At 36.3% G+C, this 27,882-nt stretch overlaps 2 protein-coding genes across 2 annotated transcripts in view; both read left to right on the forward strand.

The window, feature by feature from the left end:
- LOC112139414 (short transient receptor potential channel 4) overlaps positions 1-5,062 on the forward strand; it is a 41,999-nt gene extending 36,937 nt beyond the window's left edge. The window contains exons 13-15 of the mRNA XM_024262206.2: positions 98-139; positions 537-626; positions 2,097-5,062. Coding sequence (XP_024117974.1) covers positions 98-139; positions 537-626; positions 2,097-2,801 — 837 coding nt within the window. The 3' untranslated portion in view covers positions 2,802-5,062. The remainder of the gene's footprint in view (positions 1-97; positions 140-536; positions 627-2,096) is intronic.
- A 4,453-nt stretch (positions 5,063-9,515) lies between these two features.
- Positions 9,516-27,210, forward strand: LOC112139421 (periostin). Its single transcript, XM_024262219.2, has 23 exons — positions 9,516-10,040; positions 10,749-10,847; positions 17,456-17,520; positions 17,606-17,763; positions 17,828-17,992; positions 18,069-18,215; positions 18,352-18,493; positions 20,221-20,433; positions 20,518-20,652; positions 20,771-20,919; positions 21,125-21,261; positions 21,436-21,566; positions 21,680-21,810; positions 23,247-23,349; positions 23,442-23,509; positions 23,606-23,651; positions 23,746-23,772; positions 25,643-25,804; positions 25,900-25,938; positions 26,236-26,286; positions 26,445-26,531; positions 26,604-26,639; positions 26,711-27,210. Exons 1-23 carry the CDS (start codon positions 9,922-9,924, stop codon positions 26,761-26,763), a joined length of 2,463 nt encoding a protein of 820 aa, XP_024117987.1. The 5' UTR covers positions 9,516-9,921; the 3' UTR covers positions 26,764-27,210.
- Positions 27,211-27,882: the final 672 nt, after the last annotated feature.

Below are 27,882 nucleotides of genomic sequence, written 5' to 3' on the forward strand. Positions count from 1 at the left end.
CAGTAATTAAACACAAGTTTTAAGGGAAACGTAGTGTCTACATCAGCCTCTGTTTATTTACCTCAATTCATTTTAATCTTCCGGACGTTTTTTGCAGAGGCGAGCAGCAGAGAACCTCAGAACAAACCACCAATATCAGGTAAACAAAAATAAAACATTTCCTACCACACTATGAAGGCTATTACACACAGTCCTCTTGCTGTCGGGTTTGTGTTTTACGGAGCACACTCTGATCTGCATCTGCCTTTCCTATCACAATTTCAATCTGCCACTGGAGGGCTGTTCCACTCTCGCAGACAACAGAGCTGCCAGTTACACTCAGCGGGACACTCGTCATCTTCCTCTGCCGAGGACTTCTTACTTTCCATCCCAATGGAAGAAAATGTTGCAATGTTTTTATGGAGAAACAAAGAATATGTCAAAAATGTCTCCTTTAAAACTGAGACTTTTTTGTCTTGCCGTGCTTCTATTATGTTTGTTTTATCAAAGTAAGTTTTGGTGTACATTTTATTTTGATTTTTTTGTGTATTGTATAGGAGGTTTTAAGGAACCTGGTGAAACGCTATGTGGCTGCCATGATCAGAGATGCTAAGACAGAAGAAGGTCTAACTGAGGATAATTTTAAGGTAGGCTGAGGTCTCACAAACAATTTTCATGCATTTATGTTAAATTAAATGATTTGTGGCTGTGAAAAATGCAAATTATCAACATTTTAATGGGGGAAATGTATGCTGTCTCGCAGCTGTTTTTTATTCTCTTATTTATCTGTTAGCATCTGTTGCTAGAACATACTCAATGCAAAGAACCACCTTAAGACACATCTACCTTCAAACATACATAACTGGACACAGTAAGCGTCCTCATTTCTTTAAACTCCAGAAACTAGCGATCACTTTTAGACACTTTGTGCATGGAAAGAACACATATTGAAACACTGATCACTAAGCCAAGCTTCAAGATGTTTAACACTTACATAATTTTTTTTCTGATTTCTGAGGGTAAAATAGTTTAAGATGTTTCGGATCCCATCTAAGCTCTAAGCGTTTTCATCAAAGCAGATGTTTGTTGTGTAAAATGAAGGAAAGATGAAATATAGGGTTTTAGTTTGAGCACACAGAGAGTATTTTTATATGCTTTAATATTTTATTAATATATATATTTTTACAGTTTATCTGTCATGACCTAAACTGATCCTAAAATATTGGAATATCCTCACACTGTAAATCCCACTACATCAAAAAATTGACAGAAAAGTCAATAAAAAAACAATTAAATTAGGATTATAAATCCACAAAATTTGCAATATCCTTTTATTTTAGTTTTACAGTAGATTGTATCAATTATGATACAATGGGTGATTTGGTAAGTTTTTAATCATGACAATGTTAGTCTTAGAAGTAAAGATATTGACATGAGTGTTGAGGTAAAAAGCATATTTTTTTACCAGTCTCTAATATTAATACACACATTTTTAATATGGTGTCACTGTGTTATAAAGAATTAATTATGAACAAAATTTGAATTATTTCAAAACACAAAGTAGTCTTTTAGAAAAAGAATAACAATAGATGTGTTTTTCTCATTACAAAGTTTTGAAAATTAGCTACACTTTTTCCCGCCAAAAGTGTTCAAATGGAAGCAGCCTTTTTGAAATAAGCAGGAAAAGCCTTTTTACTGCCCCTAGTGGAAAGATGATGAACTACAGGGCAGAAAACATGCACTAATGGGTTTTGAGGAAAACTTTTGATTGTTCTAATAATTAAGGTGTCTCAGAAAAGCATATATATAATATAAATAGTTATATAGGGTTAATGACCTATAACATTTACATAAATAGAAAATTGGAAGACGCAATATGTACTTCATTACAACTCATTTATAGCAAACAATGTCTGATAAATTAAAACAAAAAATGCAAAAAATAACTAGTTTACTTATCTTTGCATTTTAGATATTTTTAATGCCTTTTTAGTTGAGCTCAATGTCTTTTTAGGTGTTTTTATATTTATTATTTTTTATTCCCATCTATACAGCTGTATTAGATAAACTCCAGATTAAGCAAATATTCTGCTACTGATTTTCTCTCTGTGTGACAGGAGCTAAAGCAGGACATCTCCAGTTTCCGGTACGAGGTGATGGGCATGATGAAGACGGGAAAGCCTGCTCTTCAGGGTGCAATAGCCAGTGGCAGCTCTGTGGATTCCAGTCTGGCCTACCCTAATTCCTCGCTCAAGATTTCTCCCTGCCCAGCGATCAGCCAGGCGAAGAGCAAACTAAACCGGTTCAAGATTACCACGTCCCTTTTGAAGCAAAGCAGCTCCTCGGCTTCACCCAGACCCCCTGAAGCCTCCAACGGCCTACCGAACGGACTCCTGCCTCTGGCCTCAAGCGACAGCTGCAGCCAGATGTCAAGACAGTGGAGGAACCTCCCCAAAGACATTAGTGACTTTGGCATGTTTCACAAACTCCACTGGGGGAGCACAGATGTCAAAGGTGGCACAGGGGAACCTTCCAGGGAGATGTACTGTTTGTCAGAAGAAGTGGGAGATTCTGGGGGTTCAGACACAGACGATCAGAGCAAGGAGGCTGCAGACGCAGCAAAGACTGACAAGGAGCTGCCAGGAAGGAAAAGAAAGGATGAGGCTCCAGAAACGAAGGAGGTGTCAAGCATGAAGGGCAGCGTTGATAAAAACGAAGAGAGGAAAACTGCAGAAGGAAATAAAGATCCACTTTGCACAGACTCAGCAGCAGATGGATGCTTGTTGGGATCCGCCAGAGAAGATGCAAATGATGAGAAATGACTCGCCCTCATGGCTGAAGAGAAGCTGGACCCCCAAAAAAGGCTGCGTTCACACTGCAGGAAACAGCAACATAAGCCCCCTATTTTACACCAAATTCTTCCCCTACCCCTACATTTAGCCCTCCAAATGGGGAGTTATGGGAAAATAGATGCTCCTTCCCTTCTCACTATTAGGGCTTGATTGAAAAAAATGTATTACTCGATTTGAATTGATTTAAGTTAAATAGATCAATATTTGATTCACAAAAGATATAAATCAATTTAGCACAAAAAGCTAAAATCGGAATCGAATCGATTCTGGAAATTCTAACCGATACCCAGCCCTACTCTCTGTAGAGTGCACTATATAGCACTTTCGCCTTTTTGTAGTAGTGTCGAAATATACGAATCCAAAATCCAGTGTACTAGAAATTTTCTAGAAGTCTTTGCAAAATAACGAGCATGCATCACTGCTTCCTATATTAGAAATTAAAGACCAGCAGTTGAACAATTTTTGCAAAAAAACATGTTTAAATGTAATTTTTTAAATAAAATATTCACATATCATCATCAGAACACAGTGGAGTCACAAATAGACACCCTGAAATTTACATATTCTGACATAGCCAGTGTCTTCAAATTTAGACGTTACTCCTACTCGATGATGTCATCAGTAGTGGCCGGTCAGCTGTGTTAGCGAGGAGCTACTAGCAGTGGAGGACTCTCTATCCCTCTGCTGCACGGGCCAGCCCTTAAAAAAAACTATTTTGGACACCCCTACCCCTCCAAATACCCCTACAAGGGGAAGTAGAAGCCATAGGGATAGGGAAAGATTTTGGATTCAGCCTTAGACTTTGATCAGAAACTAAACAGTTCAAAAAGTATTAAAGACCCACTCTGATCAACTTTTCTAAGCCCTCCCCCACTTTCCCCTCATCCATCTACTAACCAGCTAGCTTATAGCCCCTCACATCCCCAACATAACATCATGGAGAGCAATATTGGAGCTATCCAGCTGTAGAGTTTAGAGCCAGCAACAAAGGCGCACATGGATCTACTCATCTACAAAAGAGTGGAGCAGGGAGCTTGTGGCCCCCAAATAATTGTTTCTACAGAACAACTACAATCCTTTCTAAACAATATTACTCCTGATTCACAATGATTTTAAAAAAGAAATATTAAAAAATGAATTTTTAAGCTTATTTTTTCTTTATTTTTGCCCTCCATCATGAGACAGATGCTACAAGAACATCGAAGTTGGCCTTTAAATCAAAATTGTGTTCTATTCCAATTGAAACCACTTGAAAATGTACTATATTTTGCCATACGGTCGTTGTCTGTAAAGGGATGATGCATTTTTCTTACTTTAATGTTTTAATGTTTAAGACTTTACATAATAAGGGGAGATGCTAACCCTATGTCTTCGTTAGGATGTTATTCTCCTCTTGTTATCTGTTCTGTTCATGCAGGCCACTGCTTCCCTGCTTCAGTTCATCCTATCAGTGAACCTGTCCTAAAAAGGGGGAATTGTGCAACAAGTCCTGCAGTGTGAATGGAGCTGTTTCTAAAGGAATGACCACTTTTGACTCTAGAGACTCAGGGAGACCAATTGGTTTAAGTGAAATACATTAGCAGAGGAAATGCAGCAAATGTGGAATGCAGGTTTGTGTGAACTTTCCAAGATGATACAACTCATCTTTACTGCTCTACATTGAAGAAAGGGGGTAATTATTCCCTCTGATAGATAAGAATTCCTTTTTGATCTGTGTCACTTTCTCTTAATCTTCTCAGACATGTGAATCACTGTTCAGATGATCCCGTTGTTTAACCTCTATTACCGATCTCTCTACCTCTTTTCCCGCCCTTTTATCTCAACACCACTCCAACATCCTCCTGTCGTAGCTCACTGAAGCAATAGATGTGTTGTTTTTGACCTGACTTCCTGCCTTAGACTGTCTGTTTCTGCACTTTACACGACTCACACTGGCATTCTGTCACTTACCGATGTGTCAGCTGTCATCACGAACATTCTCTCATCCTGTCATTGTTTTTTCTATGCAAAAACCTTGCATTTTGACTCATCACTCTAACAAGGTTGGCTGTCAGTTCGTGACAGATGTTCCCCAACAGAACTGAGCTTTGAGGGACGTGAACACAAATGTCTGTCATTTGATGCAACAGATTATTCATGTTTAAACACTCAGATCTGATTAGCTGTTTTCAATATTTAATGGTAGTTTCAATGAATGGCATAAAAAAATAAAGAAGGAATTAAAAAATGTACTCTTTTGTAGTTTTTTTAATATGTTTTTAAAAAAAGAGTTTTTCTGTTTTCACAATATTATAGAAGATAACAATTTTTCCCAAGAAAATACAAAATAAGGGGAAAAAAATTACATTTTCTATCATGAATTAGGATTTTTTTGCTTTGAGGGTCTCATTTTCATTAGCTTTCATTTATTACAACCTACCGTTATAAAGCATTTAAATTTCATGAAATATATATATATTCTTTGCTAACAAGCAAAGCTATTACCATACAAGATGTTTTAATAATAAAGATAAACAGACCACATTCTGCAATTAAAAAAACATTTACAGAATGTCCTAAATATATATATATATATATATATATATATATATGAGATAGTAACTTTTGAGAGAAGTCCACATGACTTCCTTTCAAAATAAAAACCACCCTGTGTCACATAAATCTTCTCAATGCAGCAAATGTAGTAGTAGGTAGATAAATGTCAGCAGTGATTTAAAAAAAAGAAAGAAAACAGTTCATATTACCACTTGTGGTGCACCTCAGCCAGAATTTGGTAAATCTTGCCAGTCAAAATTAAAAAGGGGTTCATTAAATTATCTTTACTGTGTTTTTTAGTTATAAGGTGCATTTAAAATCTTTGAAATCTTTATTTGTCCTTCAGCTGTTTTTCATTGAGTTGAATAAAATTTCTTTACTTGCGGAGGGGTGAAAAGAACCACTGGTGGCCCTGGAGCCGCAGGTTGCAGACCTCTGACCCAAAGCGACCCACATTTTCCTGTTACTGCCGCGTTGAACATGAACCTGTATGTTGGATACAAATTTTGAAGTCTATATTTAATGTGCTTTAAACGCACTTTAAATTTGATAGCACTTTACTTGACCACAACTTTCTCTGATTTGTAACTTGAGCAATTCGGAAAGCTTTTAAATTTAGTTCCATCACATTTAGCAAGTAAAAACAACTACCCTGAAAATCAATAATTCAAATATTACACTTTAAACCCCATTTTACAATGTATTTTTGTCATCATGCGCAAACATGAAAAAGTCTGACTGGATAAACCAGAAACATACATTTTTTTAAAAAATGTGCCTCGTGTGCACTTTATTAAACTGTTTTTTTCTTCAGCAGAGAATCTAGTTATGTACATTAAGAGCAGCTGCAGAGAGAGTCTGGATGTAATATTCTGGTAGTGATCAACAGCTTATATATGCAGCATGTTTTGGTTGTTTTTGTTAATTTTGGAAAGAAAAAAGAGGAAAAGAATGAACCTGCAAACCTTATGTCAGTTCCTTGTCAATAAATCTCAAAGACCTTAATGGCTGTTGGAAAATAAAGAATTTGTTGCAAAAAACTCTAAAAGGTGCAGAAACAGTTTCTTCTCTATAATAGGATCTTCACAGCTTTGCTTGATTGGGTTTTTTCCAGGTACACACGTGTCCCGTCTCAGTCAAAAACATGCAGGTAAAGAAGGCTCTAATTAGATCATCAACTGGTCTGACTTTGACAGCGAAGACAAAGATTGATGTCTAGCGTTTTGGGAGGGTTATTTTCGTGGCGCTATGGCGCTTGGCTGACATTTTCAAAGTGCCTCCTGTCTCAAACCCTGTGATCATCAGAAAGGGCTCTAGTCCTTCTGCAGTCTTGTGATAAGAGTATTAAAAATAGCCAAAGGAATAAAAGGAAAGCAGAATTTACATTCCTCAACTTCACAGAAGTTACAGATTAGAACCACTAGGAGGAGATGACACACAAGAATCGGCCTGTGCTGAGCTGTATGTAACCTGAAGAGGATGACAAGAGTGTATTTCCTTTTAAGACAACTGAAATAATGTGAAGAATTATTGCAGAACTCCATACGTGACTGTTTCTGGATCGGATTACGTTTGTCAAATCTATTAGATTTAGATATTTTATTATCAGAGACTTTAAAGCTCAGATCATTGTAGGCGTTTTATTAACTATTTAAACTCACCTCGACATTCAAATCCATCCTTTAAGTTGAAAACCTTAAATGAAATGTCTATCATGTTGATGACTTTCGGGGGAAAAAAATAGATATTCAGAAATGAGTTTCTTTATAAATCCTCAATTTTACAAATTTTTATAGCTTCAAAATAAGTAAAACATCATCCAGCTCTGAGTTGTGATATAAGCAACAAAAGCAATTAAAATGTAGAAACTATTGTATAAAACTGTACTCAATAAAGATAAAGCCAGTTAAGGAAAATTATGAAGTGGGATTCTATAAATTTAGTCCTTCCCAATACGTTTTAAGTAATAAATCAAATTCTACTTGACTTTAGTCAGTAATCCCTATAGTCAATGACTTATGTGTGTATTGAATAAATGCACATCTCTCTCATCTTCTTCCAGTTTCTTCTTACAGTTTTGTTATATTTTCTTTGTTTTTTTTAATCTATGCATTTTACTATTTTAGTAATACATTTGATATATCTTTATGATTATGTTGTTTTGTGTACAGTCAATGCTGGAGACAAACTAATAACTCAAATCAAATAGCAGAAGCTTCAAATACTAATTTACTGTAGAGTTTTTTTTTTTATATTTTGAATGTTTTTCTCTTTAATGCAAATGTTATAAGTCATTTATCAATTTGCAAACAATCTGTCATTTGCTTTTTGAGGGATCCTAAGAAAATCTCTGCAAATATGAAGTTTAAACTTTGACTTTGTCACCACTAACCCAATTGATTATTTTCCAAGATAATTAGATAGACTTTATAGTCTGTTCAATAAACAGAAAGTCCTCTTTCAAAATAATTTAATAAAATTCTTAAGATTAAAGAATTAAAAGAGCTTAAAAGTTAATAAATATATATAAAAAAAATGAAAGGTCATAAAAATAAATAAATAAATCACAGAATGCACCATCCACATACATGCAGTTTACATAAGTGCTAATAATGAGTATAGCATTTCATTCCATGCAACCGACATATCTCCAAAAATATGTCAAAGAAAAAGAGAAAGTTTAAGTGGCTGAATTTATTTTCAAACAAGATATTGTTTAATTTACTGTAACTGACGGTCACCATGTTAAGTGCGATGTATTCTCTTGATTTTTTATACTCTTGCATCATTTGTTCTCAAAGTGAACAGATGTCCTCATTATTTTGCACTTGTGCTGCGCTGTAAACTTCTCCAACTGTTGTTAATCGTCCTCGTAGCTCTTATAAACCAAATGGCTGCAAGAACGGCTCCTCTGGGGTTAATCCTGAGGTCGTTTTTGGCACTTAGTGCTCCTAATAAAGACCATCTTTTTTATTAAAGATGAGTGAACATCTTTCAAAAGACTGAAAATGTGTTTTTAAATATGTGTTTTGACCATGGATTTCTATCATGATTTTATTTTTTTCTTTTCAAAGTGCTGTATATTACCTTCAGTTTAGGATGTTCTCCTTAATGAGCCTTTTAAATTGCAGGATTGTGGGGAATGTGGAGCTTGAACGCAGCTCGTCTCAGACTGATGAAGCCGTATGGATGAGTGATGAAAAGTTTGGAGGAGGATTCTGAATACAGATGCCAAGGCTCAAGAGAATGTCACCAGGATAAATGAGTACCATTTATTGTCTATTGTTAATCTACAAAGTTGCAGATTTAAGACATATTCATCATGTTTCCAGAAAATCATTGTCTGCATTTGAATGTTTAGGCCAGTTTTCTAGCTTGTATAACAATACTGCTACTTTAACTTAAAAAACTTTTTTTTTAATTCATAAATTACCATTATTCTGTTCTTAAATACCCATAAAATCATCCCGTAATCTGTTTTAAAAGTGTGGTCTTTTTATTGAGATTATGCAGTTTTTTGCCAAAAATCAAAAATGCTGTGTTGTTTTCTTGGACATAGTTTCTGCAGAGCGGCAGGAGTTCATTATAAATTTGTATCTGAGGTGTGGGTGGGACTGCCCCATTTCCCAGCATCCTTCTCTGTTTACTTGTTCTTCTGCTGGCTTACAGGTTACAACACCAACCTAATATTACCAATGCAACAAAAAATATTGGCTATCCAGCTGTACAGTTTTGAGCTAAATGCCAGCTTGAATGAGGGAATAAAACGACATGAATGGATCTAGACTGTAAAAAGTGAAATATTGGATCAATGAACAAAAGTTCTGTAATTTGCTATTTAAAATATCAGTTTTTATTTGATTAAAAATTTGAGTTGAGTAAACCATCACCTCAAAATTTGAATTTGATTAAAACTAATCATTTTAAATGTATCAAATTACAGAATACTTGTAAATTGATCTAATATTTCACTTTTTTCAGTGTAGTTGTCTGCAAGTGGACGCATCAGAGTAAAGTGGAGCGGGGAGCTTGTGTACAAACTTTTCCAGTGGCATTTTTGTGTTTGCTCCTGATTCACAACAATTAAAAAAATTGAATTTAAAGCTTAATTTTCTTTAAATATGTACTTTGTCAGAAGAAAAATGCCACAAGAACATGTTTAAAACACCAAACGCACAATGTTTTATCTTCAACATTTAGCAGAACTTCAGTTTTAGAATGTAACAGTGAACTGGGATCCAATTTTCTCCACAATGGAAATAAAAACTGCAAATGAAAATAATATTTAGCAGCATTAAGAAGGAGGAGACGATACAGGATCCTGACTAAACATAGGGGTGTTGGAGGGTGAGAGCAGAATGTCCTGAAAAAAAAAAAAGACAGTGAGAGAGCAGAAGTGGGTGTGTGTGTTAGTATATAAACCACCCTTCATTCCCATTGTTGGAGTCTGTTGGAGGGGTTTGAGTGAATGCATGTATATATGTGGGAGTATCTAACAGAAAAGCAGAGTGCTTGTTAGTGACCTTGCGGTGCAGTGGACTGACCACTTCTTAGGATGGATAAGTTGCTGGTGCTGAATTTACTGGTGCTGGTGCTTTGCTCTGTAGGGAGAGTGAAATCTTCCGCCTATGACAAGATAGTCTCTCACAGCCGCATCCGGGCCAGGAAAGAGGGGTAAGAAAACAGGATGTGAGACAAGAGACTCCATCAGGGAAAGAATTTTTGATTGTATGCTGATGGATGTTGATGTTAACCTGCCTGATCCATTTGGTTTGACTATTTGGATATTGAAGACAATCCATTTTATGATAGAAAACTTTATGTGAAACTTAATCTTCTGACAACACTGAGCATTTTTTTTTAAAGAATGAATGCATTTAGATGTACATATAAAGTACAGTTTTAACCAAAAACAACTTTTGTTCCAATTTAAACATTTGTAAATCTCAAAATGAAAATTTTTAATTTTAGTGCTTTTATTTTGATGTCAATTAAAGAAATTAAGTCAATAATAATAATTAATAATCAATAATAATAATGGAATTATAGTAGTTAGGACTTTTTTTACTTAATTGTGGTAAACAAGCATTAAAAGCATTAAAAACGTAGAAAGTAGAGTGTTTCTCTTATTTCATATCAGAGGGAAGGGAAGGAGGGCAAATAGGTGATGATTGATTTAAATTAATATTTTGGAAAGTATTTTTTTTTTAACTGTACTAAACTTTGCATTAAATAAAATTTTTTGTAAATAAAGTTTCGATTTAATTTCTCCACAAATCCTCTCAAAAATCTTCACAGCTCCTCTACTTTATCTTGTTTTACACTGTTCACGTTCATCTGCTCTTCCTACACTCGCTGTTTCAATTTCTATTGTTTTCACAGGCCTAATGTGTGCGCTCTGCAGCAAGTCATGGGAACCAACAAGAAGTACTTCAGCACTTGCAGGAACTGGTACAAAAAGTCCATCTGTGGCAAGCCGGCGTAAGTATACAAGGAGATAAACAACTCGAGTGATTGTTCTTTCATTCTGCAAGAGGGTCAGATTACAAGGACTCATAATTGACACACTCAACTGAATTTTCATTCAGAAATATTAAATTATCTCAAGAAATTTAAAAAAAAAATTCCCTGCAAAAGAGATTTTTTTTTTTTCCTTCTTCCTAATGTGGGGTCTTTAACACAGTAGGAGTACAGTATAAAAGTCTCTTTGTCTTCACACAGCCCTGTTTTCCTATCAAGTCTGGGCAAGATTCTCAACCTGCTGGCTGCAGGATCACAGCACCTCCAACTCAATGTTGTAAAAAGTTATGACTGACAATGACTTTCCCCTTAAGCAATGCATAAAAAAGCCTTAATGGTGTCTATAAGATGAGAAATAAACCTTCAAAATGCAGCTATTGTTGTTTTATGAAAGCTTAGAAGTGCTTTTCAGAAAAAAAAAACAAAAAACACCATCATGTTACCAGTTTTGGGCCAAAATACTGTAAAAAGTTTTATCAACTAGCGGCGCAGGATGAGTGAAAGCTGGTGGAGTGAAAGGTTCAGCTGGAGATGCTTTGTCATCAACACACAAGCACACACATGCAGACCCAACGGAGCCTTTTCTCAGTGAGCTGGAACACCTGCAGCCGAGTGCTCAATGCTGCACCTGAGATAATAGGGGACAAAATGGATAAAAGCATATCTTATACAAAGATTATATTACATGGAGCTAATAGAAAAAAGATATGGAGCTGAATACCAAAAAAGTAATGAAGCAAGTAAAAGATACCCCGAAGGGTTTCCTTTTCTTGTGTTATAGTGCAAATTTCCCTCTAATATTGATATATTTTTCCTATTTTAGGCTTAAAATAGTTTTAAAATCAAGCTAAAGTTGATAATATAAAAAAATTAACACAAAAATATCTATATATTTTTAACATTTGAAACTTCCAATTTAAATAAACTAAGGTGTCAAAATACTTTTGTCAAACTTTATTTAAAACGGTACGTCAAACATTACAGTTTTACCTCAAACTTCCCCCTAAACTTCAACCACATGTCAAGAAAATCTATTCAGCCATTTTTGTTTTTTGTGTAACTTTACATGAAAGACCCAAACCGGCTCAAGAGAACAATGTAATTGTAAACAGAAGTGGTTTCAACATATTTTAGAGTGTCGTGAAAAAATGTACAGCATGTTTTCATCTGGATGGGATTTTATGCCTGTTTCACTCTGAGAACAAACCAACTTTAAGGGGTCACTGTCATTTTTTACACGTTTTCTTTTAGTTTTTCTTGGTGGGAGCGAATGGAATATAAAGGATTAAGCTGAAACAAAAACTTGAAATATGACACTACAAAAAAGAAAACAGATTTGTGAGTCCTTCATCTGTGGGTACAGAGCGGACATTGTTAGGGAAGCCCAACAGGAAATCCTCCATGTCTTTGATTTGATCACAGCTGGATTTAATGTGGGAAAAACATTAAATGAGTCCAAAATCACACAGTTTTTAGCTTAATTTGTTTGTTGGTAAACCAGCTGCAAATTCACATACAGTAGATCTTTGAGGATTAAATTAAAGAATATAAACACAAATTGATGCTAATCTGAGTTCAATCCACTGCATTACCCAAGACCACACATGCATTGTACAATAGATGGCAAACTTAAAGTCCCACTCTGATCATCTATTGATCTAAAGTGTTCTTTTAATAATGTTTTGCAGTTTTTTAGTCAAATTTTGAAAGAAAACGCTGCTTTCTAGGATATAGTTTCTCCAGAGCGGCTGTAGTTCATTAGAAGGTCATGTTGGAACTGAGCAAGCCCGCCCTCACTTCCCCTCATCCATCTGTTTACATGCTTTCCAGCTAGCTTACAGACCCTCACAACCTAATAACAAAAATGGCGAGTAATGTTGGAGCCGTCAAACCATCCAGCTTTGAGCAAAATGTCAGCTCTGAGGAGGAAACCAAAGACATACATGGATCTATTTGCTTTTTACAACTGAATTTTTTCTTTTCTGTTCCTGATTAACAATAATTTAACAGAAATACAAAGCAATTTTTTACAAATACATTATGTTTACAATTTCAAAAGCAATTTTCAAGCTTAATTTTCTTCAAGTATGACCTCCGTCATGAGAAAAAAATGCCACTTAAACATGTTAAAACATAATTTTCACGGGAAGAGGTCTTTCTCTTACTTACAGGTAGGGGTGTGAATTAAAATCGATCATGATATTCATTTGGTGATACCTTTACTAATTCAAAATGCTGACAAGACAATATTTAATTAAATATTTTTACTCTTAGTTTTGTTTTTCACTTGAACCCCCGACCACTAGTTAGCAGCACAACACACTGAGCCTTTTCGATCAGCTCTACATCGCGACCAAAAAAACAAGATGTCACGAGATGTTGTGTTAAATGTTCAGTCTGCCTCGTGATTTTGTCATTATGAGACCTGTACCACTTAGTTTTGGGGATGGGTACCAAACCAAAACTCCTCGCCATATTACTGCCAGTATTGGTAAACAGCTTTTTTTAAAAGTCATATTCTTTAAAAAAAAAAAAAAAAAAAAAAGTGAACAATTGTTCTAGTAAAATTTTGATATGTATCTTGATATGTATTGTATCGTGGGACACATATCGCGATATGTATTGTATCGCCAGGCCACACACCCCAACTGACAGGACATGTATGGTATGTTTCAGGAAAAAAAGACAATTTAACAAAAGAATTACTGCATCTGTTGCAACTAGAAGCACAGGCATGTTGTTTTTTTATGTCCTTCCACTTCTTACCTTGATAGGACCATTACTAATATAAACCACAAGGGGTCACTAGACTTTCTAGTGATTTTTGACGATTAAATCTGACAAAATCATGTAGATTTTCTGCTTAAGTGTAGACCACATTGTAAAAAAATATATTGGTTATATATTTAGAATGAAACATCAAGTCATGAGGGTTCATCCGAACACGTTCATGTATAACTCACACACATGGAAGCTATAATAAGCTGAGTCACGTATGGACTGTGTCAACGGCTTAGCTTCAGCAAACTGGCTTGTTCAGCCTCTGGTCTTTATTGAATCCATTATGTTGTCAGAGCAAAGCCAGAAGGGATGACTTCATACGCGCCCCCTTCACAACCAGTCATGTGCGTGTGCATAATAAATCTCTAGAAACATTTTCAACTCAACAATGAAAACGTCTATTTGCTTTGGCATTTGGGCATTACAGGGATTTAACTTAGTTATACAGGTTTGCCAAAGAGCGCGGGGCATCAGGCCTGAAAATTCTTGAAGAAAACAAAAATCTAGCAAGAATTCTGCAGTAAAGTAATGCTATTTTCATGGGAAAACATGATCCGCTCCAACATCATGATCTGCTTTCTGTTAAGCTCCAGCTAAATTCATTTAGGATGGCTGGCTGGTGGATCTTTGTGAGGCATCCAATCTTGACTTGTTTTTGAACTTGTTTGCATCTTGGAAGATGTGAGTAAGCCTGGAGAGCTCCCAGTTAAAGTCTGAGAAACCAAAAGAATAAAACAAAAAAGAAAAACTATTATTCAGCCATTTAAGCCTGCATAACTAACAAGACTCAGTGCGCACCTGTTTTTATCATTCCAAAAGTCGCAGTAAAGAACAACTTAAATTCTATTAAAACATCTGCCTGACTGGGGAATGAAGACAGCTGCAAATTATGGTCCTGCTGAGATATTGCATCTGTCTATTATTTCAGTGAGATTTTGCTTGCAGTTGCAGTGGCTTTGCTCCATTCTTCTCTTTGTGCAATTCAGTGTGCAGCTGCAGCTGAGGAAATGGAATGCTAACACTTTGCAGGTCTTATAAATTCAGGGAGAAATAGTTTAGGTAATTAAATGGTGTTTCATCAATTTTCTGAAACTAAAAGCAGATTAAATTCTGACATATTTCCATTTAATTTAACAGTATTAGCTTGTTTCTCAATAAAATAAAATGTTGCCTTTTCTAGAATTAAACACAAAAATATTTTATTCTATTTAATGTGCAGAGAGTTGACTGGACCAGCCAGTTTCCACAAACTCTTTTGACCCTTCCTGAAGACGAGGCGGCTTACATTTGGCTCAGAGATGAATGACTCCAGCCACATGGTTCTTGTTTCATGAGGAAGAAGTGGTGGTGCCCCAACAAGAAAGAATCTGCCGTGAATCCTGAGTGTGATTCATCTGTTCATGCGTAGGTTCCCATGGTGTTTTGTTAAGCAGTGGTGATGGATCAGACACATGTGTAGTCCCAAACGTTTGATTTAGCACAATATAAAAAAGCAGCTCTCATGGTGGTTTTCCGTTTGTTTGAATTACTGCTAGTTGAGCCACTGAATCTACTTTTTAACTCATATTTCAGCTCTTATAACCTAACTTTCTGTTTTTTCCTGCTGTTGCATGATATATTGATGAGTTTGGACGGCTGTTAAAGCAGATGTGTTGGATGAATTCTCCTAGTCAGTGCAGAGTCTCCTCTATTGTCCTCATGGGAGTTGTGTTTCTTTTTCATTGCATTTAACAATAGTTGCATTCAACAACCCACCCTTTTTGTAGTGATATAATCATATGACTCATTTTTATTCACATTTTTTTAGTTATGGAATAAAATTTGATAAGAAAAAAACCCGGCTGAACTTGGAATAAACTCCCTCTCTACCTGCGTCCCCTGGACTCTGTTCACTCTTTTAAAAGTCAACTTAAAACCTTTTATTTTAACTAATTCTGTTTTTAATTTTGTTTTTAATGACTGTTTTATTCAGTATTTGATCCTGTCTTTTATGTTTCTTAGCTTGTGAGGTTTTGTCTTTTATGTTTTGAATCTGCGAATATTTGTCTTTTATGTTTTTTATCTTTTGAAGTGTTTTGTTTTTATGCTTTTAACTTGTGAAGCACCTTGTGACTTTTGTCCATGAAAGGTGCTATATAAATAAAACTTACTTATTTACTTACTTTACTCAAACCTGTTCATCATATTTAATCAAATGTTCTTGTGATCCTTCAACACCAGTAAATAGTTTACTTTCTTATTTTTTTCCCCCACTTTCTTCATCAATAGACCGACTGACAATCAATCCATCAATCAATCAAACAATAAAGCTAGCAATTAACCAATCAATCAAACCATCCACCCACTCACCCATCTATTCAACAGCAAATCAATGAATCCATCGATCGATCAATCAATCAGTCAACCAACCAATTAATCAAACCATCCACCCACTCACCATCTATTTATCAATCAATCAATCAATCAATCAATCAATCAATCAATCAATCAATCAATCAATCAATCAATTAATCCACATACCCATCCATCCATTCAGCCACCAATTAACCAATCAATTAATCAACCAACCAATCAACAACTATTTACATTTCATACTTAGAAACTCAAAGTGTCATGCACTAAAATAAATAACATAAACAAACAAATTGATTTAAAATAGATCCAATCTCCCCACACATCTCCCAGATCCACACCATTGACTGTATAAGAAAACTGGACAGAGTACGTGAGACATCTTCTATACAAAATGACTTACTTCCTGTTCCAACCGAATAAAGTCAATTCAGACGCCATTTTTCCTCAGTAAGTCCATCGCCATTTTGGAACCAGTCGTCCTCGGTATGTTGTGATTTGTCCTTTTTGGCTTTAGTCTACGTTTCCATGGCAACCGCTTTCTTCAATCTTTAGTGAGCGTGTGAGAAGGCCACACCCCTTCGATTGAAAGGGTTCTCAGGAGTATCTGTCAATCAAATGATTCAAACGTTGGCCACCTATTTTTACTGAGGCATCTGATTGACCGGTTTATAGTATGAATAACTTGCGATACACACACACACAAAAAAAAAAAATAGGATTATCAAAAACATGTTAAAAAGAATATGAATGGTTATTCTGACAAATAGAATGACTGAGTAATAACTGTTTATTTCTTGATGGAAGTCTATGGGATTTCAGCTTTTTGGGACCAGCAAGAACTTCCTGTCTGGAAGGGGACACTCAGTCCAGTTCTCATGTACAGTCAATGACCCACATTGAACCCCCAACCCTCTCCTCAGACTTCACACCCCTTTTATCCGATGGAATTAGACATTAGGCAACAGGCAGCGCAGGAAAAAAGTTGGTAGGTGGCAACAGTACTATTTAGGACCTCTTTCTCTGGGATAAGTTCAAAGCCCGGCAAGTGGGGCAATTTGAGGGGTGGGAGGGGTGCAGGTCCCCACCAAGAGCTAAAATGGCTAAACAGCAGTCGACCCACAGGGAGAGGGTTCAACGGAGGAAGCAGTGGAAAAACAAATGATCATTAAATGTACAAATGTTGATGAAAAGCAATACATGATTCAACAGTAAAATATTAAAATAAGTTATTATTATTGCAGAGTAAAATCCTAATAAATAAATAAATAGCGTTGATGCGTCTTTAGCCTTTTTTTAAATATTTCTGTGGCACTTTGCGACTCTTTGCTCCTCTGGTTGACTGTTCCATTAACAATGCTAAAAAGATGCATAGAGCAACACACCTGGGAAACAAAAATCCTAGAAGTCTGAGGGGTTTTGCTTTGTTTCGACAGCACAGTCTTATACGACTGTTGTCCTGGTTACATGAGGATGGCGGGCCTGAAGGGATGTCCTGCAGGTATGCCACAATCTGGTCTCTATTTTAGCAAAAAATACTTTAATCACATTTTTATTAACTTTGTACACATTCTGTGCATTTGCAGTGGCTCCCATTGACCATGTTTATGGTACGCTGGGAGTTGTAAAGGCCACCGTCACTCAGCAATATGCCGATGAGTCTAAAATAAGGGAGAACATCGAAGGCCCTGGCTCCTTTACTCTGTTTGCACCCAGCGACGATGCCTGGAAACTACTGAGTTCTGTGAGTAGATGGAAGACTCAAAACATCTTTCAGAACAATATATCTAATTTCCTCTTTCTTGTAGGATGAACGGCTTAAACTGAGTGAAAATGGAAATCTGGAGATGTTCAACAGTCTGATGTTCCACACAGTGGATGGTCGTCTTCTCACCAAAGACATGAAGAACGGTTTGGTTGTTCCCTCCATGTTGGAGAATCATAAGCTTTACATCAACCATTACTCAAATGGGGTAAGTTCCTTCAAAATGTTTCTTTAAAAACATGTTTGCAATGTCCACCAGATTAAACATTTCTTTTCCTGTCAAGGTTGTTACGGTAAACTGTGCCAGAATCATCCACGGTAACCAGGTGGCTACAAATGGTGTGGTGCATGTCGTAGACCGCGTGATCCCGAACGTTACGGACACAATAAAGGACTTCCTGGAAAAAAGCGAAGAATTCTTCTCTTTCACTGTACGTGAACATTCCTTCATTTTTTCTTTTTTTTTCTTCTTTTTAACAAAAGCTTTCAAGTCCCAAGAAGCCAGAGAATTGTTTTTAATCCATTGTGACAAAATGTTGCATCTAACAGAAAATTCTCAATTTGCAGACTGCTGCATCTGCGGCAAATTTGATGGACAAGCTTGGAGAAGACGGTCACTTTACGTTGTTTGCTCCAACGGATGAGGCCTTCGATAATCTGCCCCCTGGGTATTTCGAATCCATCATAGAAAACAACCCTGTCATTACAGGTACAGACACAACACGGTTGCAGTTTAAAGACCCACTCCAAGCCTTCTCAGTGTTTTTTTAATTATGATTATGGTGTTATTAGCTGTTATAATCTGTCTCCTCCTTATTACTGAGACTTCTCTGTTAACAAGCTCTCCCAGTAGCTAACAGCCTGTTACAACCACAGTGCAGCAAAAATGGCGAACAATATTTGAGCTAACTAGCTTTACATTTTTAAGCAGATGGATGCATCAAAATAGGGAAGATAGCGTATTTTTTGTACACCTCAAACTGCATTTTTCCTCTCTTCCTTATTCAACAAGCTTATTTTTTCTCAGTAAATTTCCTCCAATCAGAAAAATGCCACAAGAACATATTAAATACCCCCAAAACACAATTTTCAATGGAGTAGATCTTTATAATTCCTTTCAAATCTATGATTAGAAGAATTTTGAATATCACAAACGTTTTCTCTATTAATTTAAAGCAGACAGTGAAAAAGAAAAAATAAACAACAAATAATTATGCTTGTCATTTGTAGGACTTCAGTACTAATGGTTTTAAGAGAAACCATTTGTAAAAAAACTGCTGAAAGCTAATAAGTGCAAATGTTATGTATTATTGTGTCTCGTTGTGCTGTGTAACAAGAAAAATAATCTAATTCCCATAGAGTCTGCAGCCCATCAGTTTCCCACAGCTGTTCAGCATTCGCATCACATTAATATTCCATAGCAAGAGGCTTAGATCATCATCTGAAACACTGGAACATGTTAACATGTGTGAAATCCAAATGTATCGGAGCACAGACAGGAAGAAGGACTTTAGAAACACTTTGTTCAGATTTCATGCAGTGACACACATTTGGATGTTGGTTGGACCGTGTTCAGTTGTGCTCAGACAACAGATTCTCACTCCCGACTCGTCATATATGGACGTATGGTGTTCTGGCTGTTCCCATTCAATCAGGGTTCCTCAACCTGCGGGCTGCGAACCAGTACCGATCCAAGGGATGCTTGATACCGGGAAAGAATGTGTTAATCAGGGGTCCCCAACACTCGAGACGTGCCCGGTACCACATCCTTCCGAGGGTTTGGGACCCCCGATTTAATGTGAACAGCCAGCACTCAGAAAACGACGAGCTGGGGACAACTTAAATGTCATTAAGTGACACTGAAGGGGCCCACGCCATACGTCCGTACTGTTTATTTGGAGTGCGAGGCTCTTGGTTTAGATGCAAATCAACTGAATATTGGGTTTGGTGCATCTGACGCCTCATCTTCTCAGAAATCATAATACGTGATGTACTGATACATGGATTTCTTGAATATAAGGAAATATCACACTTGAAGTTACATTCACACAAGAACACGCTGAACGCAGGTTTTTAGCATGTGGTATTCATACAATCGTTGGTATTTCCATGAACTGAACAAAGACACAATCCATACGTCACTACCAAATCTGAATCCCCGATTGGTCAAAGATCAACTGGTTTAATTGTTAATGCTGTTTAATGGGCGCAGGTTTTGTACATAGAGCCCAAAATTCACTTAAAAACCTGCAAAGCAACATGTGAACACAAGAGCCCAAAACACTGCTTACATACACTTTTAATTGGAAGTGGTTACTTGAACGCACGTTCTCGAGAGCGGTGTGAACGTAGCATGACAGTTGGGCATTGAAAGATATTTAGAGTGATCATCTGTTTTTTCTTCTGTCTCTGTCATCATTTGACCAAACCTGTCAGCGCTGGCGAAGTACCACCTGTTGAACAGCGTGCAGTGTGCTGAAGCGATCATGATCGGAACCCTGTACGAGACCGAGGAAGGGAGCAGCATTGAGATCGGGTGCGATGGAAATAACATCACTGTCAACGGCATCAAAATCGTGTCTAAGAAGGACATCGTGACCTCCAATGGTGTTATTCATGTCATAAATCAGGTGCTCATTCCCGACTCAGGTAAATCCCATTTCAGTTTGCATTTTTACGTTAATCAGCCATGTTCTTCCTCTATATTTAAGCATGTTATCTGATTCACATTAGCCAAGGACGCCATTGAGCTGATGGGAAAGTCTCAGAGCTCTTTCAAGAACTTCATTTCTGAGCAGGGCATAGTGTCTGCTCTGAAACCAAATCTGGAGTATACATTTCTCGCTCCTCCCAACGAGGTCCTCGAAGGTGAGAAGAAATTTAAAAAAAATGTTAACGAAAAATAAAAATTTTGGTGATTTTAATCATGAAATATTCAGGAGTTGTTTTGAAATCACAACTGTCATTTCAAATCCATGGTTGTTAGCTGAGATGACATCACTCGATCAGAGGGATCTGAAGTTGCTTCTGGAAAACCACATCCTGAATCTTAAAGTGACTCTGAGTGAGATGTACACGGGACAGCAGCTGGAAACGCTCTCCGGCAAGTTCATCAGAGTCTTCATTTACCGAACTGTGAGTACCATGAATGTGAATACTGTTGCCTCAAACAACAAAATAAAACAGCAGGGTTCAAATCAATGCACGGTGCTCACATTAGCTGCTTCATTTGTTCACATTTTATGTAGTCTGATGGACTGTAATCAAATCAAACGCTGAACATTTACAATTTCCACATTTCTAATACCTGTTCCTGGACTTTGTCAATGTTGTTTGATAGGCGGTGTGTCTAGAAAACACATGTATGAAGCGTGGCAGCAAAGAAGGAAAAAACGGCGCCCTCCACCTGGTGGGGTCTCTTATCAAAACAAGTGATGAGACCGTTTACCAGATCCTCAAAAATAAAGGAGAGTTCAGGTATGACATTCAAAAAAACATTTTTAAAATATATTTAAAAAAAATAAAGAATTTGGTCGTATTACTTGTAATAATTTTTTTGGGGGGGATTTTTTTCATGATTTTTTTATAAACTTACTCAATTTTTAAACAAATGAGTGCTCTTAATGTTTACTTTTTTTTAAACAAATATAGCATTTTCTTGTCGCTAATGGAGACGGCAGGTCTGTACGACGTGTTGAAGGAGAAGGGCGCCCACACCATCTTTGCCCCGACCGACGAAGCCTTTAAAGATCTAACTGAAGAGGATATAGCTTTGCTGAAAAGTGAGTGCTACTTTGCAAAGCTTTTCTTTTCTGCAGAGTGAATTATGAAACAGGTAATACTAAAGAATACTTGTGCTTTTGTAAGAAATTCTGTTCTGTGCTCACTTTGACAGGTGATCTCCCCTTTTTGAGAACCCTTCTTCTGTACCACATCAGTGATGGGATCTTCGTCAGCGCAGGATTGGAAAGAGGAGTTACCAATATGTTTAAAACGCTGCAAGGCCTCAATCTGCAAGTTAAAATTGTACGAACTAATTCATGAGTTATTTGGATTGATTTATTTTTCTTGCAATTTCTGCAGTTGTTTTAGGAAGAGAATTTTCTAATGGACGTGTATTTTTTCAAATCCGTCAATGCAAGATGCAGGATAAAACTGCTGATACTTAAGCTCTAACTTTGAGAGGATGACCAGACAGTTGATGTCAGGATATTCTATTTAACCTCTTAAGACCTGGCGTCCAGATGCATGGAGATCACATTTGGGGTTATATTCCCAGAGTACACAGTTTTGCCTAACTGGGGCCCAGTGAGTATGTGTGCAGACGGTAATCTTAAATATTAGCTCAGCTCGTAAGAGATTAATGTCATATACAGCAAGCATAATTTATGTTCTATTCTTGACTTGTTTATTTATGAATCCACTGTGTTCTTATGCTGAAAATGTGGATGGTTTGTTACAAAATTACATATAAACGCTTTTTTTTTTCAGGAAAAATCATTCAAACGCAATGAATTATGGTCTATATTGGCTAATGAAGTGGGCATCGATGCACACTGTTTTTTTGCAAGGAAATTTCTGGGCCCTCAATATTAGAATTTTAGATTTAGATAGCACTAATAAAAGGTCAACACACTATTTAGTGCTCTATGTATAGAGTAGGAAGGAAATTCCAACTTAGTCAGGGTTAATTGTGTAAACAACCACAAAGTTGCACATTGATGATGTCACAGTTGATGGGTGCGCATACAAGAACGTCGAGACCTTCCCTGAGAGCAATGAAAAAATAGTTGGGCGTTTCTTTAATATATGTGAGAACACGAAAATTGTTGTGGATTAAAAACAGATTAATATAATTGAAAAAAAAAATAACTTTCTAATTGGTCTATAATTAATTAATTGTGACAATTTGACCCCCTTAGTTTAAAAACACCAAAAATACATTTTTCAACCGAGTTAGTTTATAATACATTTTTAAATCTACTTTTATTACTTATCAGTTTTTGCACAAGTCTGGTCAGTACTCATCATACTGTGTCAAATCTATGAATTTTATTGGGTAATCAAACTTTATGGTCACATAAATTGAACTTTTGAAACCGTCCTCAGTCCTTTCCAATAAACTCGTTAGCTATCAAAGAAGCGTTGTGTGTGTCAAAGAGAGACTATCTATTGCTATCTCTAATGAACCAGATGACCCGATGCAATAAAAAAATTGGCTTCCTGTCACTTTTATCTACGCCCCTCTAGTGGCCTTTTGTTCCTTTCTGTTGCTGCTTCTGTGGTGTCCAGTTATCAGTGGAGGTCTCCTGTCAGGCTTACAGGATTTCCTTGTTGGATCACAGTAAAAGTATAAACAGAGAGAAAAAAGATGATCTCATGAACATGCTGACAAACTGTTGCTAAACTAAGGTTTTGGTTTCATGGAAATTAATCCCTTGATTTTCTTCTGTTTGACACAGGTAAACAACTCTGTAATTGTCAACACAGTAGATGTGCCAGACAATGACCTAATGGCAACAAACGGCGTGGTCCACGTGGTGAAGAATGTCCTCTATCCTGCCAGTGAGAACCTGATACTTTTCTGTACTTTTTACACAACCTGTCCTCTGTCCCTGTATGCGCACTTAAACACCCATCATGCATTTTGCTCACAGGCCTTCCTGTGGGCCGCGAGGACCTCAGGGTGCTGCTAAAGAAGCTGATCAAGAACATCGAGATAAAGGTGGAGAAATTAAAAGCATGTGTGTCAGTCTGGTATAGTTTTGCTGAACCTTTTTTATTAATGCTCAGCATTTTTGTCATGTGTTTTGATTTATAGTTTGTTTTTGGATTTACTTATCCAGAGATCCAAACTTTTGGCAGCAGTAAGTTCCCCTCAGCCAAAATGTTGCAGTATGGGAGTGAGGGATGTGTTGTGAAAGTCACTACTGCAGTTTATATTTTTTTGTTTCTTCACAGGTAGAACTTTCAAAATCGTTTATGATGGTAAGAATTCTGGGATTTTTATTTTATAAAACTTTCAGAAGTGATCGACATTTTTAGCTGCACATTCAGCATGATCCTTTAAATTAAAATATTTTAGACAATTATGTTATTTGGATCTCTGTCTGCTGATGCTTCAATGTGGTGCTGAAGTTACTATCATCCAACTCTAATCATTGGGAATAGATAACAAAAGGGTCAAAGATAATGTGGATGTGGTCCATTTATCACCGCTGAGTATAATTATCAAGATTGTTTTGGAATTGTTTTGTATTGTTTTATTGCATTTTTGTTTTTCATCTTCTGTTTCTTTTTATATTTGATTCCTTTGTTCTTTTTTCATTTTTTTTCCACATATTAATTCCATTTTAAGTCATGAAAACATGAAGAAAATCTTAGATGATTAGTATGTTTAAAATTACCTTCTTATAATTTTAAAGACTAGAATTTACTGAAAATAATAAGATGACAATTTTTTTTAAAAAGCTGTTTCTGTCCTCAACTACTCCTAACACATGTGTAAACTTAGTTTTATTTCTTTTTTTAAAGAAGTCCAATAGGACTTATTATCAGGTCTCTGCTGATGAGCTGAAATACATGTATGGAATGAAAAATTCTAAATGAAATATAAAAAAAACTAATTATGCAGATTAGATGTGTATAAAGACCCACTCCGGTCAGCTTTAGATCTATTTTAAAAAGTGTTCTGTCATGATTAGGGCAAACAGGAAGAAACCCAGGTGCAGGAAAGAATCATCGGGCTCAGAAAACGAGCCAGGACACAAAACGAGCCGACTGAGGGGGTCAGCCGAGTTCCTTCAGAACCTAATAGTGCAGGCAGCTGTGACTGCTTGGCATAATTCATAGGAAAATGGGCGGAGTCACAGCAGCCTGCACAGAAGCAAAAGAAAAAATTTAAAAAAGGAACACAAGAAGCAGAATATGACACATTCCTTGTGATCTTTTATGATAAATTAGCCATTTTTAGCCAAAATAAAAAAAACAGTCATTTTCTAGGACATCGTTTTTGCAGAGCTATAGAAGTAAATGAAAAAGTCTCCTGTGAGTTCAAGATTAAGAGGCCCCGCCCCTCTTTCACTCTGAGAGCTCTCTGTAAACACTTATTCCCACTATAGTTTACATTCCCTTAAACCCCTAATAAAAATGGCGAGCAAAATTGGAGGTATCCAGCTGTGAAGATTTAAGCCAGACAAGGAAAACAAAGTCTTAAATGGACCTAGTGGTCCACAACCAGATGCATCAATTAAAAAATACTTAATTTCTTAACATATGTCCTCAATCTTCAAAAAAAATACCACGAGAACATGTTAAAAACACCTAAAAAACAATTTGAATCCGTCTTTAAGAACTGGTGTTGGGAAAAATATTAATTATAAGACTAAAAGTGTGCAGTTTCACAACAAGCTGTCAAATATTCACACGAAGTGTAAAAGATAAAGCTTTTGTTCTGAGAAACCACTGAAATTCAACTTCATTAGAAAACATTTCATCATTCTCTTGGAACAGTGATGTCTGTTAATCAGTAACTCTGATTAACAGCCTTCTGTTGATAAATACTCATTTATTACTCCCCAGGTTTACCCCACTCAACCTAACTGACTGATTCAGTTCATATGTTTTAGATTAAATTGAAGCGGCTAATCTTTTACTGTTCCTTAAAAGAAATTGAAATGTTTTAGCACATCTTTGCAGGAGGCTTTCTAATCTAGGTCATGTACCACAGAAAACTTGAATATAATAAAAACATGATGACAACAAAATGAGAGCTTTTTGTCTAATTATGTAACTCGTTACTGATGTTGATTCAAAACTGTTTTTTATGCTTTTAACCAAAGAATGTCTCTCTTTATAGATACAAAAACAAAAGAATACACATTCGAAACAAGGGTTATAGAGTCTGCGCCTAAAATGACCCAAGTAACCAGGATTGTCGAGACAAATCCCGCCACTAGCAAAGTAACCAGAGTCATTAACCGCCAGCCAACCACCAAAGTCACAAGGAAAGTCATTTCAGGTGAGCTATAAACCCTTTCTAATAAAGTGAAGTTAAAAATGCCAGATGGACTCAGCAGAGACGTCATTATATCTGCTCTGTTTTTGTAACTGTAGGTTCAGGTCCTGGTAGAAGGGTTTCCGAAAAGGTCAAGGGTGAGTTTAGGATTACTCGTCTAATCACTCATGGAATTAATTAAATTAATTAATTGTGATTTTTTTTCAGCTCCTATTTCTGACACAAAAATGTCACATAATGGGCATGATCAGAAAGGTTAAAAAGAGGTGCTTTCAACAGCTGTTTTAAGTCTGGATTATTCAATTAAATCAGAGTTGAAATAAAAATAAATAAAAAATAAAAACCAAGATAATTTTTTGGAGATGATTAGCTGATTTACAAAAAAATGTGTGAAAATAAAATGTCATTCAAAAACTTTCTTCTTCTTTATCCAGTGAGGGGTGAAACAGACGGAACCATAGAACTTGAGCCTCAAATCATTGAAGGTAGGAGCCAGTTTTTCAAATGTTTAACTTCTAAAACACTCCTTTGGTTTAAACTTGATCTAAATATTAACAGAATGCAATATACTTTTTTTTATACTTCAAGGATCGATTTGGAATTTTGTATTTTCCATCTAAGTGTTTTTGTTGTTGACATTTAGGCCCAGATTTGTCAAAAATTCTGTCAATCCGCGATAACCCCGGCCTATTGATGAAGGAGTCGAGCAAACTTACCGATCTCATTAGAGGTACATAAACTTACCATAACTAGTCCTTTTTTTTAAGCAAAATATCACATTTGTTTTTTGTCTATCTCGCAGGTGGAGGTAATTTTTCTGCTGCCAGGAGAGCTCCAGGTTGTATCCCAGTCAGTTCAGCAATTACACTTGAGAACTTTCCATATCTAACAATCTTCCATCTTTTACAGCTGGAATAGTGAGAAGAAAGGTGGTCAGGAGTCCACTGAAGCCAAACGTGTGAAACCTGAGCGATACAAGGATCACGGCCGCCACAAATACTGCGCCTGTAACTTCTCCCTCTCTGACGGATTGACAAACTGGCCTAAAGCAGACAGATTATTGAATCATGGATTGATTTGGCTTTCAGTTCTGTATTATTCTCTTGAGCTTGATGGTTTGTGGCTATGCAGAAACATTTGAGTGATTTGTGTAAAATATGAACTTTATTGTTGGGGAAAAAAGGATTTAGAGGGTTAAAAGAATGGTATGTTTCTTTTTTATGTTTTTTTTATGTTCATACATGTGACCCTATAGGCAGAGTGCATGGTAACACCTTTCTTCTTACTTCTGTGCTTGCATTCAATAAAATGAATGACTTCAAAAAATATGACAAACAGTGGTTTGATATTAAGCTTTACTGTACTGATGTAAATTATCACAAGAGAAAATAAAAAAAGGTTAAAAATGATTTTTTTTCTTTTTTTGGTAGCATTGACTTTGGTTTTCAATCTAATGTCATTTTTAGTTGCTTTTCACTCTACTATACACCGTACCCAAAGCACCCCAATGCTTTTTTTAAACATTATTCCCCCCATAGACATTTTTTTAGACTTTCATGCAGGTTTTCACAACGTAAGCTTTCAAGTAGTGAGTATATTGATGTTAATCAGTACAGTAAAACACAAATACAACTTATATCGTCTGACATATGTATTATGTTTCAGAAAAGCCTTAAAACATCTTTATGAATGTTCTAAAGCCATTTGCTTTAAATAGAAGGGTTGCTGGGTTCAAACCATTTTTTCTTTTAACTGCAGTGTCTGTCCTATATGTGTGTGTTCATATACATGGGACTGTGAGTCTGGTTTGGACTGCAGGGAAAATAATGCTGAAAATGATTTCCAACATAATCACCAGGGTAGTTGTAGAGTTGCTTAGCTGTTGCTGGTGTTTTGGGCGACAGTGGTGCAAGTGGAGCGGTTCTCGCCTTGACCGAGTCTATTTGTCAGAGTAATCTTGGGCAAGAACCTGACCCCAAATCGGTTGTTACAGGTTGCTACCAGTGTTAGGCAGTGTGTGAATATGTGTGAGTGTAAAACATTTTGGGCAGGGTAGAAAAACATAAGTATTCAATGTCAGG

This window comes from Oryzias melastigma, linkage group LG14, assembly GCF_002922805.2.
Source record: "Oryzias melastigma strain HK-1 linkage group LG14, ASM292280v2, whole genome shotgun sequence".
Taxonomy (NCBI): domain Eukaryota; kingdom Metazoa; phylum Chordata; class Actinopteri; order Beloniformes; family Adrianichthyidae; genus Oryzias; species Oryzias melastigma.